The sequence below is a fragment of the Malus sylvestris genome, chromosome 12 (assembly GCF_916048215.2).
Source record: "Malus sylvestris chromosome 12, drMalSylv7.2, whole genome shotgun sequence".
NCBI classification, from domain to species: domain Eukaryota; kingdom Viridiplantae; phylum Streptophyta; class Magnoliopsida; order Rosales; family Rosaceae; genus Malus; species Malus sylvestris.
In genome coordinates this window covers 27,265,244-27,283,719 of record NC_062271.1, presented here as the reverse complement: position 1 = coordinate 27,283,719, position 18,476 = coordinate 27,265,244, and the positions used below count along the sequence as shown (strand labels likewise).

The 18,476-nt window shown below is 36.6% G+C and overlaps 2 protein-coding genes and 1 pseudogene across 4 annotated transcripts; all 3 read right to left on the bottom strand.

Moving 5' to 3' along the window:
- Positions 1–139: 139 nt before the first annotated feature.
- On the bottom strand, positions 140–4,245 carry LOC126594102 (shaggy-related protein kinase alpha). 3 transcript variants are annotated; one of them, XM_050260311.1, is made up of 14 exons: positions 4,044–4,245; positions 3,823–3,943; positions 3,207–3,368; positions 2,983–3,081; positions 2,803–2,862; positions 2,425–2,697; positions 2,046–2,120; positions 1,862–1,918; positions 1,616–1,756; positions 1,487–1,537; positions 1,196–1,291; positions 1,034–1,117; positions 743–845; positions 140–634 (listed from the first exon to the last, which is right to left on the bottom strand). In XM_050260311.1, the coding sequence occupies exons 3-14, from the start codon at positions 3,318–3,320 to the stop codon at positions 549–551; spliced, it is 1,239 nt and encodes a 412-aa protein (XP_050116268.1). In that variant the 5' UTR covers positions 3,321–3,368; positions 3,823–3,943; positions 4,044–4,245; the 3' UTR covers positions 140–548. The 3 variants fall into 3 exon arrangements, with proteins under 3 accessions (XP_050116268.1, XP_050116267.1, XP_050116269.1); XM_050260310.1 differs by lacking the exon at positions 3,823–3,943; XM_050260312.1 differs by lacking the exon at positions 3,823–3,943 and having other exon boundaries at positions 3,207–3,365.
- Positions 4,246–6,482: 2,237 nt separating this feature from the next.
- LOC126594101 (putative RNA polymerase II subunit B1 CTD phosphatase RPAP2 homolog) lies at positions 6,483–10,477 on the bottom strand. Its single transcript, XM_050260309.1, has 6 exons — positions 9,700–10,477; positions 8,792–9,526; positions 8,487–8,677; positions 8,143–8,406; positions 7,124–7,282; positions 6,483–6,861 (listed from the first exon to the last, which is right to left on the bottom strand). The coding sequence occupies exons 1-6, from the start codon at positions 10,364–10,366 to the stop codon at positions 6,757–6,759; spliced, it is 2,121 nt and encodes a 706-aa protein (XP_050116266.1). The 5' UTR covers positions 10,367–10,477; the 3' UTR covers positions 6,483–6,756.
- A 2,596-nt stretch (positions 10,478–13,073) lies between these two features.
- Positions 13,074–17,697, bottom strand: LOC126594100 (F-box/LRR-repeat protein At4g14103-like; annotated as a pseudogene).
- Positions 17,698–18,476: the final 779 nt, after the last annotated feature.

Here is an 18,476-nt window from a genome sequence, read left to right as displayed (position 1 = left end):
TCAGTTTGATGAAATCAGGAAAACCGGTACAACTTGGAAGGTGTAGTTTCGAGACATGCGAATGGAAAATGCTTAGTTTTCAGAATCTGATGCAACTTCAGAACAAGACGGATTCATCACACATGAAAAACCCAGACAATTCGAAATCCAAACATTTCCACTTCTAATCTACGGCAAATTTGCTACTTCCTTCAATCAACTCATCTCACAAACAGACCTCGATTACATCGGAAATACGAAATCACCGAACATCGGTACATTGGTCTGTCTACTACAAATACAGATACAGATACAGATAAACATTTAGATAAAAGCTGGTGCTCGTCTTCTATGCGATGCTACAATCTTCGGGGGTTACAGGGAAGTGGTACTCATAAATACCCTTTGCGGTTCGGACAGGTCAAGATTCGATAGAACACATCTAATTTTACAAAATAAGGTCATACAATGAGGTACATTAAATGAAAGGGACACAAATAGCAGCCCAGGCAGACGATAACACATAGCTTAATATGGGACCACGCTTGCGGTTACTCACATTTCACAAACTAATCGGATGCCAAGAACGGGACTTGCTTTCTCGCGTGCTCCGGAACCAATTTCATCAAAGTTTCCGCAGGCACCCCCTTTAATTCTAATTGATGGCACAAGCAACATCAAAGAGTAAGAACTTTGATAAAAGGCTTGGAGAACGAAAAAAATTTGGAAGGAAAAAACAAAATTTCTGGGAACGATATCATACCATGTGATTTAAAGTTGAATAAAGGCGGAAGGAAGCGTCCATTTGGCAGGCGGGTGTTCGGGTCACGAAGATCATCAAAGAAGGAGTGGACCAAGGCATCCAGCTGTATATGGAAACACGATTGAATTTTTTTTTACGCCAAAACCACGATTGAAAAATTAACAAGAATAAAGATTGATGGGATTTAAAAAGGGAATTTGACCGAGTTTTCTTTAGTAGCACATATATTTATCGAGTTATTTTGGAAAAAGTTTAACTATTTGGACATGAAAATAAACACTTGGTACTCACAGCTGTGCACCGCAAGTTAGGAGAGTATTGCAGCAGTCTTGAAACCAGATCAACAGCTTCTGGAGGCATACGCTTATGGAATATCTAAGGAAATAACAGATATAAATATGCTATCTGGTGAATGAAATACAAAAACATACATAATATCTTACATCATAATACCTTGTGCCACGGGTGAGCTTTAATTTGAGGGAATTTGAACTCTGTATAGTTAGGATTCATGCATTTGATTTCCTCCCTTGTCGGAGTGCCCAAAACCTACCAAGAGAAAAAGCAAGAAATAAATCACTACCACAATAAAAGAGTTAAGTTCAAGATTCTATGTAAGCACCAAGTAAAAACAGTAATGCATGTCCAATGCTCTAATATAAGCAATCATTTTATACCCATTCATTGAAATCTAAGATTAAATAAGATTTAACTACCGCCAAAGAGATAATAAGGATGAATTACCTTGATAATCTCAACAAGCTGGTCAACTCCACTCTCACCAGGAAAGAGAGGCTGATGCAATAGAAACTCCGTTGTATTAGAATTGCACTATACATATGTTTCATAAAATACAACAGTAAAAGTATGTACCTGTCCGAGCAATAGCTCAGCAAGAACACACCCAACAGACCAAACATCAATAGCTGAAGTATACTCAGTTGCTCCAAATATAAGTTCCGGTGCTCTATAATATCTAGAGCAGATATAAGATATATTTGGCTCTCCTTTTACCTGCTCGACAATAACACAGCATAAGGACATATGTCAATCCAACAGAAGCAAACGCCACGATGAGTATAATTGGAAGAGAAGGGACAGCAAAACTAAAAACCATACCAAAACTTTAGCACTTCCAAAGTCACACAGCTTTACTTGGTGGGTATGTGGGTTCACCTGCACAAAATAAGAACCAAAGTTTATACCCCCTCTATTTATTTACTCCATAAACACTGCCAACCATAACAATAAGGTTAACCAGATATTAATAGGCATATAGGTATACGAGAATCAAAGAACATACCAGAAGATTTTGAGGCTTGATGTCCCGATGACACACTCCAATGCAGCGGTGAATGTAGGATAGCGCCCTAAAGATCTACCAAATATGGATGAAATGAGGCAAATCTCAGCAAAATACAAATAAACCCGCCAGGGTAGGGAACAAACAAAATGCCTTAATGCGGAACTCTGAGATTCAATTAGCCTAAGCCTTGGGCTCATGGAGTAAGATCTTAGTTTAACAGCTCAATTCTTTAATATGGCATAACATACTGCTCAATTTACGTAAAATAATCTACTTCCTAAGAAAGAAATAAAAAATGTTCCCTTTCCAATATTAAACCAATGCAAATGCAACTTACAGAAAAGTTAAAAAAGGCACACATTCATTGACATCACACCTGGTATGTGTAGAGTTTAACATATATCAGAGGCATCCGTTGGTTCAACTTGTTGTAGTGTTTAATCACACGATGAACCGTTTCAGGGACATACTCAAGCACCAAGTTAAGATAAAGTTCATCCTTTTCAGTCGTTGAAAAGAAGCAATGCTTCAAAGAAACAACATTTGGGTGGTCAAGAAGACGCATGGTCTGTAGCTCACGATTCTTGTACCTCTTGTCTTGCAGAACCTTCTTTATAGCCACAGTTTCACCAGTCTCTAAGCACTTTGCCTGCACAAATAAGAACTCAGAATTCAAAAACTTGAAACTTGCTACCTGTTTGAAGGGCCATAAATTTTCAATAGTGAATTGTAAAGCAAAAGACTAGAGTCTTACTTGGAACACCACTCCAAATGATCCGTGCCCGACAACACGCTCAGCCATGTAACTAATTGTCTATTATGACAAAATATACAACACTCTGTTAGAGGAAATTTGCACTCAAATAATAAACGAAACAAAATATCAGTCGTCCACATCAACGGGAGACTAATGTGCAAATGAGAAATATTATACCTGCTTTGGCTGGCCATTTCTACCACCAATAGTTGTCACAATTATATGACCTGTCTCTGTTCCGTTACCATCAACGACTGCGACTGTGGATTCCATTTCCTACACCAGTGAAGCAGACCATGAGTATTCAATACCAAATATACAATAATCCTAAAAATAAAAACAAAAAAGTGCGAGGAGAAAACACTCTGATAAGAAAACACTTAAACCAAAGGCTTACTTACTTTGTCATCCCGAATTTTCATGTCATTCATCTCCTCCGGCAACTTATCCACACCAACCGCGTGACCACTGGGTTCTCTCACACCTGACGTAGGCGCCACCCCTACTGAAGCCATTCCCTATTCTCTTATTGTTTAGCCTTGATAAAACCAACCATCAACCTACTGCAATCAATCAATCAATCAAGCAACGATAATTAAACTTTTGACTATGAAAATGCAACATGGACAATCTGAATAGCATTTGCTTCACCCATCCATCATCCACAATCCACAAGAACTATTTAAAGTTTTATGATTCATAAGGCACAGGGAATTTGTAGCCAAACAACCGAGCTTAAGCTGACAGTCAAAGTCAATACTTACCAGCATATACATATATACATACACACACATATATATATATATATGAAAAAAAAAATTAAAAACTTGTAAACCAAAGCCCAGAAATTTTATGAGTTACACAACAAAAAAGAACAATAAATGAACCCCACAAATTAGATGAAGCAAGTAAAGGCACCTCTTTGACCTTCTATATATACCCAAAACCAAATCAACATTTACACAGAGATCCAACAATTAAAACCCAAAATTCACACAAGAAAAATCAAACAACTACCTGAATATTCAATCATAACAATTATTCCTCCCCACCAATCCTCCATCACCACCGAAAAACACCAAAATTTTGAATTTTTTTTGTTATAATGGGCCAATCCCAGATGCCAACACTAGCCGATCTAAACATCCAAAACGACAAAAACAAAACCCACCACAATATATCACAGAAAAAAAATGGTAACTTTAAATGAGAAGAGAGTCAGAGGAAGAAAATTGTACCGACGAAGCAGAAATTGGCGAAGATCAAGGGACGATCATCTGGAAAACGGAGGGCCTGAGGTTGAATCAGAGGCGTAGATCCACGATCAGAGACAAAGAAGATCTAGGTTTGTTTCTTCTTTTGGATTTGAGTGTTTGTTTGTTTTGTTTATTTTTGCTTTTTTTTGTGTGGTGGTGGTGGTGGCTGTGATGCGCTGGGAACACAGTACGGTCAAAGTATAACCCTTTTATATTATTGGCTCCTACTTTTTTTATTTTATTTAAATTTATTAATAATTCTACAAATTTATAAAAAGTTTATTTTAAAAGCATCTCTGAAAGAAATACTAAAATGTACATATTAGCTATAACAGTAAAAAAAGACCACACTAATATTCTACAATCGAAGTGTCAAATTATATGTAGCGATAATATGGATTGACAACAAAAAAGATTGCAGTCAAATTTGACAGCAGCTTCAAATGTTTTTTTAATTAATTATTAAATGTATTTTATTAATTTTTAATTAATTTGATCAATTATTATAATTAATGTTGTGTTGACCGACGCAACTATCATACTTTTTTTCTTCTTTTCAATCAAGGAAAGTGAACATATAACATATTAAACTTTAAATTTTAATTAGTTTAACAATTTATTTTATAAAATAATAATTTAATTTGATATATCAATTGGATAAAAAAATTTAAAAGATGTCAAAATGCTACATAAGCTGTCAAAATTTGACATCTCTTTTTGTAGATGATCTAAAATTCCAAACGAAAAAACAAGTTTATTTAAAAAATAAATAAATAATGAAAACTCTCATGACAAATGAGAAGCCAGTGGCCTTTTCTTTTGACCATTCAAACTTGCTTTTTAATTGGGTTGTTTTTTTATCTCTATATGTGGAGTTTCAGAAAGGAAGGGAAGGGAACTACCAAATTGTGAAAGATATTGATATCTGGCAACTTTTTCACCCACACTTTCACATGTTAGTTTCCCTAAAAATAATTTTAGAATAGTGTTTTCCACTCGTTTATTTTTACTCTCACACATTTTCTGTTAATTTCTGTCATTTAATATACTTCAGATCATTCGATATGATCGTTAAAAATTGAGAGAATGTGTGAATAATAAAAATAAGTGTGTAAGTAGCACCGCCTCTTTTTATCTACTTTGACAATGGAAAATTTGGATCTGATCACACCATAGTTTGCTATAATAATTATCATAATAGTCATGTAAGTAAGTTGAATATGATATCTCACATTGAAGTACGTTGAGTCATAAAATTACGCTCGAACGTTTTACCCTTAAGTGATGCGCACATTGGTCTCAAACATGCAATTTGAACTTTTTTGGCAGTCCAAAAATCTCATTTTGCATTCTTCACAAGTATATTTTTCTTTTTAAATATCGAAAGTTTAGAGTGCAAAATCATTTTACAGTGCTAATAACAATTTTAAAAAATGTCAAGATATAATTGGAATTTAGCCCTTTGTATCTTTATTATGGACCTTGGCTGAAATACAACATCCAATTGCTTAACCAAATGATTAGATTAACCACGAGCTGGTGGTCTAATGGTAAACGATGGATTACGAAGCTTCCTTAAAATTAAAGACTGGAGGTTTCGGGTTCGAAACCCGTTGATAGTCTGGAAGTCAGACTTGTGGCTAAGGAGAGGCTGAAATGTCTCTGTAAGTCTTCCTAGCCCCCGAAAGAGGTAGATAACTGTGACTCGCTACCATTTGTCCCCCTTTTTGAAAATTGAAAAAAATAAAAATAAAAATCAGATGATTAGATTAAAATGTTTGATAAAACAAATGTTTAGGAGGGTATTTCTGTCTTTTTGAGGTGGGCGCCCAGACTAATAGTCCAACATGCGAATACACTTTGCCGGTAAAAGAGAAGGCCCAACAAAGCCCATCATCCTCCACTGAATTGACTCTTAACAACTTCTTACCTTACCACTTTCAGACCAGCCACGTGTCCAAAACAAAGACACGCTTTGATGCCTATTAGTCAAAATTAATTAAGATAATATCAACTCCTTATCCTAATCCCTTCAATAATACACTTCAATAAGACTTTCTAGAGAGCTGACATAGACAAAGTCAAGTTGACTAAAACCATATTATGTCTCCAGCCAGGTTCAAATTTTCGAGTTCAAATCTTCTGTAGTTATTTTGTGTGTGGCCTGAAATCTATCATTGATTGACATAAGTTAAATTTATGGAAAAAAATCAAAGTTAACACGTGTTTACCAATGATAGAGGCCACACACAAAATGAGCGCATAAGATTTGAATACTTGACTAGAACAATGTGCTCGTCCCATTTGCACTCACGTTCAAATCTCCATCTATGTAATTTCGATAAGATTAGAATATGACTCAAAACCAAGGAAAACAGAAAACTCTAGAGACCATCTCTCCATCCTATTCTGGTACGTAGCTTTGCAGCAAGCATTTGTATAGATTACCAAAGGAAGTGAAAAATGGTAAGTCTTAACATTTTCAGTCCGATCAATGTTCCGAAAACATGTACAATGAAGCTTCGGACTTTCAACATCGTTCTTGCAGCGCTGAAAGAGTCAGCGGTGGATGGTTTTCTCCAGTCAGTTTCGAAAACAAGGGTTCTCCCAACTGCTACTTCTGCAGGCAACAGCTTTCAAGTCTACGATCAATACAACTACGAGTGGAGAATTTGAAGTCAAATCTTCCTTTCCATTAAGCACCACTCTGAGCTGAGAATTCGGGTGCTCGGCCTAGGGGTAATATATGATCCTTCATAAGCTCGTAGTGTTCTGCAGTTATCTGGGAACCATCCAGCACCTATTTGGCCAAAACCAAAACCAAAATCACATGTACAGATTAACGTTTTTGTTTTAAAAAGCTCGTGAATATGCAGCATATACAACTCGAGAACCAATATTAATATGTTAATTACCACACAGTCTAAGCATACCTAGATTTAGTTGATAAGAAAAGTGAAACACATTTTTGTCTAAATCTTTCTCTTTACTTCCATTTTTGTTCTCTTGTAGGTAAAATAAATAAGTTAATAAGCTATACAGACACACTTATCGGGCCTTGCCTTGTGAAACAGTGTCCTCCTATCCGGCATGTGAGGACCGAGTGCAGGAATCCTGCAAACAGAGAGACCCTCAAGGAGAAGAAGAACAACCACTTTCCATTGTTTCATTCTGAAAGCTGGTAGTGCATCAACAAAAGTCATCGTCTCCAACATGCAGCTCTGTACAGAAACACCTCAGTGACATGTTGCTAAACAATAGATAATGATTTACGTTTATATAAAATTAAAATAAGTATGATAATCATGTCACATTCACAAACTTAACAATGTTAACGTAATATTTAGCTGCACTGCAGGGTTTCTTCTACTGATTAAATTGCGCAGATAAAGATCATGCCAAACATAACAAAACACATACAAACTGTCACGGCTCACAGTACTCAAGTAGCATAGGAATTCGAAACCTAATACAGGTAAATAAAGATCAATGTAAAATCAACACATGGAAAGTAGCTCCTATGAACTAAAAAGGTGAAAAAGATATCTTTTCCTAGTCCTGGTTTATCACATATCATGGTTGAGTTGTAAACTCCACTGAAATCACTTGGATAATGGAAATGCTTGCTGGAAGACCAAAACCCATGGATGTAATGGAGTTACGTATCCTAAAAAATGAATCCTCTACGTGGTTAATGATACATAAACACAAAAGCAAGTGCTTCATCTAAAAGTAGAACAGCGAGGAGAGTTGCATGTATTCCCAAAAAACTAGTGTTCAATATGAAATGTATATAAAGCAGTAAGCGTAAGTTTAAATGTCTGACAATGGCACCATGTGGAAACTGCAAAGTCCTAAAGCAGCCAAAAGGCTTGAAGTCTTGTTTTTGTTATGGGCTATAACATAATACTTAACCATCACATACAAAGTTTTCAAATCTGGTTATGAGGATGTAACTAGAATTATAAACAAAAAGTTAAGGATGAAAAATTATTTGACTATAGGGTACACTAATGCAGGTTCATTCATCAGATTTTCATCAGAATTCAAACAAAACATGCAAAAGATTCAAAATAAATACCATTTCTTGCTCCAAACTAGATATTGGTGTTGCAAGCCTAAGTTGGGAAACAACTCCTGGTAGAGTCCGAGCAAGAGATTCAGCCAGAGTTTTCTTGATTTCAGAAGAGTGGCCACCAACCAAGACAATCTTACGGGAATACTCTTTCCCATTAATAGAGAGAAATTCTTCATGAAAGCTTTCATCCCTCCCATATATATATGCTAGTGTAGATGATGTTATCCATGTAAAGAGTGAATTCCACATTGTTAAAAAAGGTGATAACTGAAACACATGAAAGGTATCATTAGCACAAAACTTCCAAAGAGAAATAATATGCAATGACCTTAAATTTACAATCTTACAGTTAAGTTGAAACCCTCTGGCGGATCATCAAACCAAGTATCCTCAGAGTCAAACAAATCAAAATTTGGAATTCCAGGGTTTCTTTGCTGCAGAGGAGCTTGTTCTGGTTCAAGCATGTCAACATCCTCAGTAGGCTCATCTTCATCCACACCATCTGGACGTGGCAATAAAATAATTCCAGCACTCGAAACTGATATTTGAAAAGGACACATGGAAAGAAACGCCATCAAATATCAAACAACCAAGTTCCACCAACATGTAATATGCTACCTACTACATACATTTAAACCAAACAATGACATACCAGCACCATTAACATCAGAATCTCCAGATGCAACAGCTTCTGCTGCCTGCCTCAATGCCATGGCACAGAATTCGGCGGATTCCAAACGTTCATTATCTAGCAATTCCAAATTCCCTAATACACCAGAACCCTCTTTTGCACCTTGCACTTCTCTAACCTCGCAAACATTTTTACTCTTAGTGCTATCAATCTTCTCATCAGACCAGGTAACAGAGCAACCGACTTCATTTTCTGCTGAAGGTTTAAGCAAAGGTTTGTGGATACCGCCCAATGTATCATAACCATTCATTCTATGTTCCACCTTCTCGTCAGCCCAAGTGACAGAGCGACTAAGTTTTTTTGCCCCTGAAGGTTTAAGAGAGGATCTTAGCTTTGGCTCATTTGATTTCTCCTTATCACCAGGGAATTCCTCTCTTGCTTCTTTAGTACTTCTAATCAAAAAAGTTTGAGAAGTCTCTGAAGTTGAAGGCGCCTCTCGAATGCCAACAATATCTTCCTCGGAAATCTTACTTTTTCCCCCTCTTGATTGTTTGGATTTCTTTTCAGAATCATTCTTAATACGAGCGACTTTTTCTTCTGATTCGTTAAACTTAGTTTCACAACCATTCTCCCCAGAACTTGGTGGGATTTTGGACACACTGTATTCATCACTAGCGATTATACAACTCATGAAATCCATCTCATTAAAGCTCATATCTTTCCCGCCACTCGTTTTCGCTTCTTTACCTTTGGACCCTACAATATACAATCCTCACTTTAGAGAACACTAACAGAACACAATAACAACCAACAAAAACAAAACAAAATAATCCTAGAAAACTGAGCAGGCATCAGATAGACTCCTCGACTTAAATATAATACAGTTGCAGCAATAACAGATTCACAAACAAAAACAATAAAGCAGATACCTTTTTTGTTCTTTTTCGAACCCAATGGCTTGGATATCCGCTGATTGTGTGGAACATAGCCCTCAATAGCATTAGAGGGACCAACCACGCCCACATCCCCTAACTGCACTTCACTCTTTTCTTCAATCTTCAACTTCGAAATCCCCAAATCCCCAATCTCCGCTTCGCTCTTTTCTTCGATCTTCAACTTCGAAATTCCCAAATCCCGAGTCTCCCCCAATCCCACTTCCTCTTTGTCCAAACCCACATCCCCAAAAGCCCTCAAGACCTTCTCAACCTTGCCATAATCCAGGACATCGCACCTCTCCTCGCTCAAACTCTGAGCAAAAGCCTTGCTTCCGATGAGACAGCTCGAGGAGCAGTACATGTAGGTCTCATGAAGGTCGTAGACCTTGTGCTCCTTGAGTGAAATGCGATAGTGGCCCTTGCGGGGGCGGGAGGATTCCGGAGGCAAGGCACTGGGGCAAAGAGGGTAGCCACAGTGGTCGCCTATGGTGCGCTCCGTGACGACGTCGCTGTAATCGGAGCGGGAGATGATTGAGCCGGCCAAGTAGAGTTGGTCAAGGGTTTTGACGCCTTCGAGGAGAGCGAGTTGGAGCTTGTACACTGTGTCTTTCACTGACATGGGCTGCTGCTGCGGCGGCGGCGGTTGGCTCTTCCCCATCATTTCGCTTAGAAAAGGGGTTTTCCGATCGCAATTAGGAAGTTGGAATTTGAAGCAATCTAACACCGATTCTGTCTTGTTCGGTTGATTCTGTTGAGTCCGCGGGTTTTATATTGTGGGTCAAATCCACAGAGGCAACCCGGGCACTTATTGTGGGTCAAATCCCGAGATAAATATATAAAAAACCAACTTAGGTCCAGTTTATTTGGCTACAGCAACTTCTATGACGTGGATATACGTCATACTCATATCTCGGGTCAATAATCCAAAAATATGCAAAGATAAATTCGTATATGTTTTTGTATTATTGATATAGAACGTCGTTATGACAGTACAACTGTATTATATAAGTCATTCTCCAATTTGGTGTAACTTATTATACCAGTTATTCTCTAACTTGGCATGTATTTTTTTAAAGGGAACTTCTATTTATTTTAACGAAAAATTATATTTTTACACTAAAAAGTTAATCCTGGTACTATTCATTTTACCCTTTATTTTATCTTTATAGTTAAAACTTAAAGATTTCAAGCTCTTTTAATTATTATTTTTTAATTGATTGTTTGACTAAGCCGCACACACATAATTACACTTGTATGTATGCATTCGAACGGGCTCTCCATAAGCATAGAAATCTGATATGGATTTATTCGCTATAACAACTAGACTATAGTACCAATACATAATTTTTAGGATAAATTATAAAAAACTATCTCAACTATTGCGTCATTAACAGTTTCATACATCGTCTTTAAAAAGTTTCAATGTCATACATTATCTTCGAATTTGTGTTCCTCTATTAAATGCTGACGTGACATGAGGCAGGGTCCATTTTTTATTAAAAAATTAATTAAATATTAACTAAATATTAAAAAATTAAAATTAAAAAACAAAAAAAAACCCAACCCCTGCAACCTAGAAGAAGAAGAAGAAGAGGAAGGAGGAGGAAGAAGAAAAACCAAAACCAAAGCCCAATCTGCAACCTACAACCCATCCTCCACCTCCTCCGCGCACCTATCTTTCCCATCTTCCTCCCCCCTCCACCCGAGCCCAATCCGCAACCCAAAAAAAAAAAAAAAAAAAACCCATCTTCTTATTCTTCTTCTTTTTCTTCTTCCAAGTTGCAAGTTGGGTGGAGGTGAAGGGGGTTGGGGGGGGGGGCGAACTGGGTTTTTTCTTTCTTTTCTTTTCTTCTTTTGCTTCCTCCTTCTTTTTGGGTTGCAAGGGGTTGGGTTTGTGGGGGAGGGTGGGGGACGAACTGGGTTTGGTTTGGTTTGGTTTTTTTTTTTTTTTCTCCTTCTTCTTTTTGGGTTGCAAGGGGTTGGGTTTGTGGGGGAGGGAGGGACTAACTGGATTTGATTTGGGTTTTTTTTCTTCTTCTTCCTTTTCTTCCTCCTTCTTCTTTATGGGATGCAGGGGTTGGGTTTGGGTTTTTTTTTTTCTTCTTCTTCTTCTTTATGGGTTGCAGGGGGTTGGGTTTGGGGGGGGGTTTGGGGGGGGGGGGGTTGGGATGAACTGGGTTTGGTTTGGGTTTTTATTTTTTTTTCTTTTGCTTTTTCTTCTTCTTCTTCTTCTTCTTCTGCTTCTTCTGGGTTGTGGGTCGGTTTTTTTTTTCTAATTTTAATTTTTTAATATTTAGTTAATATTTAATTAAATATTAAATATTTTTGTAAGGTTTTAATGACAGAAGGTATGACATTGCAACAAATTTGAAGATAAAGTATAACATTGAAACTTTTTAAAGACGAGGTATGAAACTGTTAATGAGTTGAGGTAGTTTTTGTAATATTACCCTAATTTTTAAGATGGAATAAAAATTAGCTAAAAAAATAAGCAAAGAGATCTGGGTAATATATTATTCTCAGACAAGAGTACATGCAAAACTATAAAATTGTAGTATAGCAATTTTTTTTTTAAGAAAACATCGACGATTCAAGCAAAATTGTATGTAATCAAATATAACCTAGTTACAAGCAATCAAGGTAATCACATTCTAATAGAATAATTATACATTGTTCCATTGTTCCATGGTTTACGAAAACAACCACGAGACTGAAGATAAAATTCTCCATCAGTTAAATCCAAAAAGCCATTGAGGCCTAGGTAGTATAAATTCTTCTCTCAATTAACTTGAAGTGCTTCTCCTTCTCGTGTGCATCCTTGTAAACTCGTCCCTGGTTTGTCATCCACGCCTCGAAGATCTCCGACGTGCTTCTCCGCTCACCGAGAGATGATTCGGATGACGACCACAATACCAAAAGTAGCACAATAAGGCCAAGAAGATCGATTGATCTCATACACATATATTTATAGAGTTAATTTGAGTATAATTTGAAGTTTAGGATTCCTTGACGCACAAGGATGCAAAGCCCAAAAAGGCGAGTAATGAAACCCTAATCTTCTAACTAGTGTAGGAAATAGAAAATAGAGAATCCAGATAGAATCTGGAATGGTTTTATTTCCTTCGTCCTTCAATTTTCTTATACAGTAAATTCAATGGAAAACATTAATTTGGCTCTCAATTGAAGAATGAAAATATACTAATACCCGAAATGTGACATAACGCACACTTTGATTTAAAGTGTTGACATAAACAGATTCTTATGCAAAATATAGTAAATTCCCTTCTTTTTCCTGTCTACTTTCTTATCAGTACTTGTTTCTGCAGAAGACAATGTGAGCATTGGAAGTCTTCTCGCTTTTTTTCAACTTGTCGAGAGACGCCTTTGCAAAGCGGGGTGGATGAACGATGACCATTTTCTTCAAGTTGCGAGCATGCTCAAGGATAAACCTTGTAAACTCCACTGGGTTAGACCCGTAGGAAAATTGGGAAAGCTCTACAGTTACCTCTTTAAGCTGAGAAACAAAAGGAAGGTTTTGTGACTTCCAGTACTTCGTATTAAAACCTGAACACTGAAAAGGAGACAAGGCAGCAAGTAGATCAATTGCAAAGTTCCTAAAATATATCAAGAAATTCATAATAATTGCCAAATACAATCTAGTACTTACATCATTTTTACGGTATGAAAAGCATGACGGAGTAGACGCCAGGTACAAAATACTCAAATTAGGCATTACCCTAAGAAGAGAAACCAATGGCAACACTAGTTTATCACTAAAGCTCCCAATGTTGATACGGAAATCAGAAACATCATCTAATGGTGGTACTGACACATGACCTTCCTTGAACAAATCCTGCGGTTAATTGAAAAATAAAAATTAAACAAAAAAAAGAAGTAATATGTTGTATTATTACCAAAATCAAGTAAAAAACCATCACTCTCAATTCTGTTTCAGATAACAATTAGCCTGAAGCGTAATGATTTTACCATGATGGTATTTTGATCTAGCGTTAGAGCTTTAACCCGTTGTATGCTGCAAAGTAAGTCAAATGCCTTCCCTTCCGCTTCATATGCTTGAGGGGCAAAAGAAATCTCAGCCTTTTCTAATATCCCCAGCTGGTCGTTGACGACCGTGTTCCCAGGCCATTCCAAATACTTAAGATTTGAAGCAAAGATACTTAATGACCAGCACCACTTTGAACTCCACTCTATGTGTATATCTTCAAGTTTCTCACCACTGATTTTGAGTTGATGAAGTCTATCCTCACTTGTCACAATACTAAAAGATTTCAAAGATGTGCTTTCAATGGTGATATCTCTTTCCCCACAAACACGATCGAGATTTAATTCTTTAATGCACTTGCAGCATGATGAGATCCAATTGAAGAAATCCTGACCTAAAGTTACATATTTCAAATTCAAGCATTCGAGATTAGACAAACAAGCTAAGGAGGGCGCTTTGATAGTTCCATGAAGTATGCGCACCAACAAAGTCCTCAAAGATCCACAAAGAAGGATGCAAGATGGAAGTTCAAATGGCTTCTTCACGTCATGTAGAATCATATGAAGATCAAGCAGTTCGACCTTGCACCTTACAACATTCTTGATCCATGGGATGATTCGACATTCCTTGTCAGCACAAATACTAGGGGTTTCACAGCGGTGATTAAAAACCCGCATACCAATACGTAAGTGATGTATGTTGCTATCCCCACGTAGGGTGAAGAACCTATCAACAGAATCTGAAAACCTTGACCACTCATCACACGTGGATACATCAAATTGCCACAAGCTAAAATTCAATCCCGGGGTTGACAGATAGAGTTCCCTGCAGCGTTTGGATAAACTGCCAAAGCGAGTGAGGTCTCTAAATGTGACTAAGGAAAGGATGTTGTGAGCAACTCCTTCTGGAAGATTACTAAGCCTGTCAGCCGTACACTCCGTATAAACTCCTAGACCCTCACAACTTGCGGCAGCCGCCCGCTTACTCATTCTGTGCCCTAGTTGGAAGATAAGCCATCAAAACATAATTGAAGAGTTACGAGACAGAATTGAAACTGGAACTCAAAACCTGTTATGGCAAGCTCAGCTCCAATCGGAAATCGTTCAAGTCATAACCAATCATCATATGTTTTCATTAGTTATAATAACCACAAGTCTTAGAATATGTGTATATATGTATGCGTATATGTATCTATATATATATATATATATATATTATTGAAACGAGAGAAAGGAGGAACCCTAATTTTGCAAGTTTGGGAAAGTCGTATCAGATTTCAAAGTATGTGAATAAACTCTTGAGAGAGATTTACTTACCTCTGGAAGCTGGAAAAACTGGTAGAATCAGGCGAATGCAAAGCTTACTTCAGCATCTCCAAAGGAAATTGTCAAATCCCTAGGTTCCTCGAGCCCTTTACCTCTTTTTTCCATCTTTCGGGCTTCTAATTTTATAATTAAATCAGAATCATTAATTTATGGATAATGCTAGTTAAATTAAATTTACAAAATAAATGATGTGTCACTAATAAAATTAAGCGTAATAATTTAATCATTAACTTCTATATCATTTAATCTCTCTATCATTACTCTTAGGTAAGGAAATAGATCATCTCTGGATCTCTTCCATCAAATCCTCCTTATCAAACAATCTGAGCCCTTGAAATTTGATCTAACGACTAAAGTTAGTATAACTTTTAAAGCAGCTCCATATTTGTAGTCGTTAAATCAAATTTTAAGGATCCGAATTAATTGACGAGGAGGATTTGGTGGACCCTTCCCTTAGGAAATTAATTTCTAATTGATGTAATTTGATCACATCAAAGTCCTTTTGTTTTAATTTGATTTGCTTGATGAAGCTCTCAGATGCTGACATATGACACTTTTATTAGGTTTCGTTTGGCAGCATGTAAAAATGATCGGACATGATAAATAATAGGGAACTTTAATGAAAAGCATTAGGTACTGTTTACTTTAACGAAAAATCATATTTTTACACTAAAAAGTCAATCTTGGTACTATTCACTTTACCCTTTATTTTGTCATTATCATTAAAACTCAAAGTTTTCAAGCCCTTTTCATTAGTTTTTCTTAAATAATATGGACCCGAATGTTTGGCGATGTTCCGTACTAAATAGCACCTAGATTAATTATAAGAAAAACTAATGAAAAGAGTTTGAAAACTTTGAGTTTTAATGATAAGGACAAAATAAAGGGTAAAGTGAATAGTACAATGATTGACTTTTTAGTGTAAAAATGTGGTTTTTCGTTAAAGTGAACAGTACCAGGTGCTTTTCGTTAAAGTTCCCTTAATTATACCAGCCCCACATGATTAATTATACCTTTGAAATTGTGGCTCAAGAATCTGTCCACAGAACTGAAAAACCTTGACCACTCGTTGCGCGTTGATGTATGTTCTGGCAATATAAAGTTCAGCCTCGGAGTTGACAGATAGAGTGCTCTGCAGGTTTTAGATAAACTGCCGAAACGAGCGAGGTCATTAAATGTAAGCAAGGAAAGAATTTTATGAGCAACTCCCTCCGGAAGATTACTAATCCTGTCAACTGCATGTTGAGAGTTGTCCCACATTGGTGAGGGACAAGGTTTGCTATGTGCTAATATGGTCTTAAGCTACTCCCCATATAGCCAATTGATTTTATGGTGGAACCTCAATTTCATCACCGCACACTCTGTACAAACTTTTTGACGTTTAGAACTTCCAGTGCCCCTCAACTTACGCCGCTTCCTCATTGTGTGTCCTGGTTTGCAGGATAAGCAATTGAAAGAGAAATAGAGGGTTATAGCACAGAAATAGAAACTAGATGAGTTCAAAAAACATGTTAGGGGTCAGATCAGCTCACATCGTAAATTATTCAAAGCATCCAAACTAAAGACAAGTAGAACGGAGCTAGCATTGTTGTTGCCCGACGGATGTTGTCGGGCAAATTTTAGGCGACGAAAAGGTGTTTGGCCCGATTTGCTGTAGAAAGGGTGGTTTTTTTTTTTTTTTGTAGTGTGCTGTAACAGTACTAATAACATACATTAAAAACAATGCATGTACTAGCAATAACACTAGCTACTAGCTAGTAAAAAAAAAAGGCAATTCAAACCCAAGACAAGCGTAGCACAAAAACACTTGACAACAATGATAATATGTTGCGTACAAATCACATGCATCCTCTCATTTGGAGATAATAAAGGATAAATAAGCCGCTCCAAAATAGGAAGGATAATATAACATTATTGTAAATGATTTACATCTGATTATCCGGATAAATTCAACAACATAAATAGAAAAAGAAACTTCACCATAGAAGCTATTCTGAAAATAGAGCAAACTTTTATTTAAATAATTGATATCATCTCATAACAAAAAATATAACTAATTAATTGATAATGAATAAAACAAATGCAGTTAAAAGTTCAAGTGAAAAACAAAAATATAAAATTTCAAACCTAAATCCGCACCAATTGAAGTTCCACCAAAAATCAATGATTGAAGATCCAACAGAATTGAAGATTCAATTGAAATCAACGAAACAATACCTAAATGAATGTGGATGAATAAGTGTCAATGTCAAAATCAACGAGCCAAAAATTGCATCTAATTGTTCATCAATTGATATAATTCACAAATCATTAGCTTATAATTCAATTAATAATAACAAAAAACAAATAGATCTGTCATGTCCCGATCCACATAGTAAGATTTGTTTGCTTTGAGCCAAGCTAGCATGGATCTATTTTTAGGCCTTCAAACTCAAAATCCGTCTTACTATGGAGATGCATTTTTGTACATACAAGACATTTCACCTTTTCTTACCATGAATGTGCGAGATCTAGAGCATCTCGTAGTCTACTAGTGTCTTCGCACTTGCCCATATAGAGTCACTACAAGATTTGCTTCGGATCTGATTAGAAAATGAAGGAGAGGAGAAATAGAAGAAAGGGCATGAAAACTAAGAGAAAATGAAGAGAACACAAGCACTCAGAAAGGAAAGAGAGAGCGGAAGTGGGAGAGATGAACGCGTCAAAACAATATAGGTGAGAGAGAGGACACGTCAAAACACTACAAGCTAGAGAGAGGACACATCAAAACACTACAGGCGAGAGAGGTGACATGTGAAAACACAATAGGCGAGAAAGATGACATGTGAAAATACAATAAGCGAGGGAGGAGACACATGAAAATGTTGCAGTTTCAAGATATCTATCTTTCATTTATACATTTAAAGTGGTGATTTTAACATCTCCGTTTTCTCTTTCTACATTCCATTTTTTCAATTCCTATATATAACCTAAAACTACAAAAAAAAAACATATATAGAGGAGTGCATGTAGAGAAAAGTGGAGTGCAAAAATAAGTATCCTAATTAAGGACAAGGATTGTCTGCCCTCCACTTTCGGTGTCCTTCCCGTGCCCTCCTGTTTGTGTGGTCACTGTTAAGTCATGTCAATATTTTATATTACTATTCATTTTTGTCTTATTATATCTATAAAAAAATAATATAAAATGTTGACGTGACTTAACCGTGACCACACAAAACAGGAGGGTACGAAAAGGGCACCGAAAGTGGAGGGCAAACAATCCTTGTCCCCTAATTAAACCTCAAATGGAAAATAGTTTCAGCACAATCTTATTTTATTTTAGACTTTAGTCCAACCATTTCTACAGGATTAGATTATAATCAGCCCAAACAAAAGAGAAAGAAGCCACATTCTCTCTCTCTCTCTCTCTCTCTCTCTCTCTCTCCTCTCTCTCTCTCTCTCTC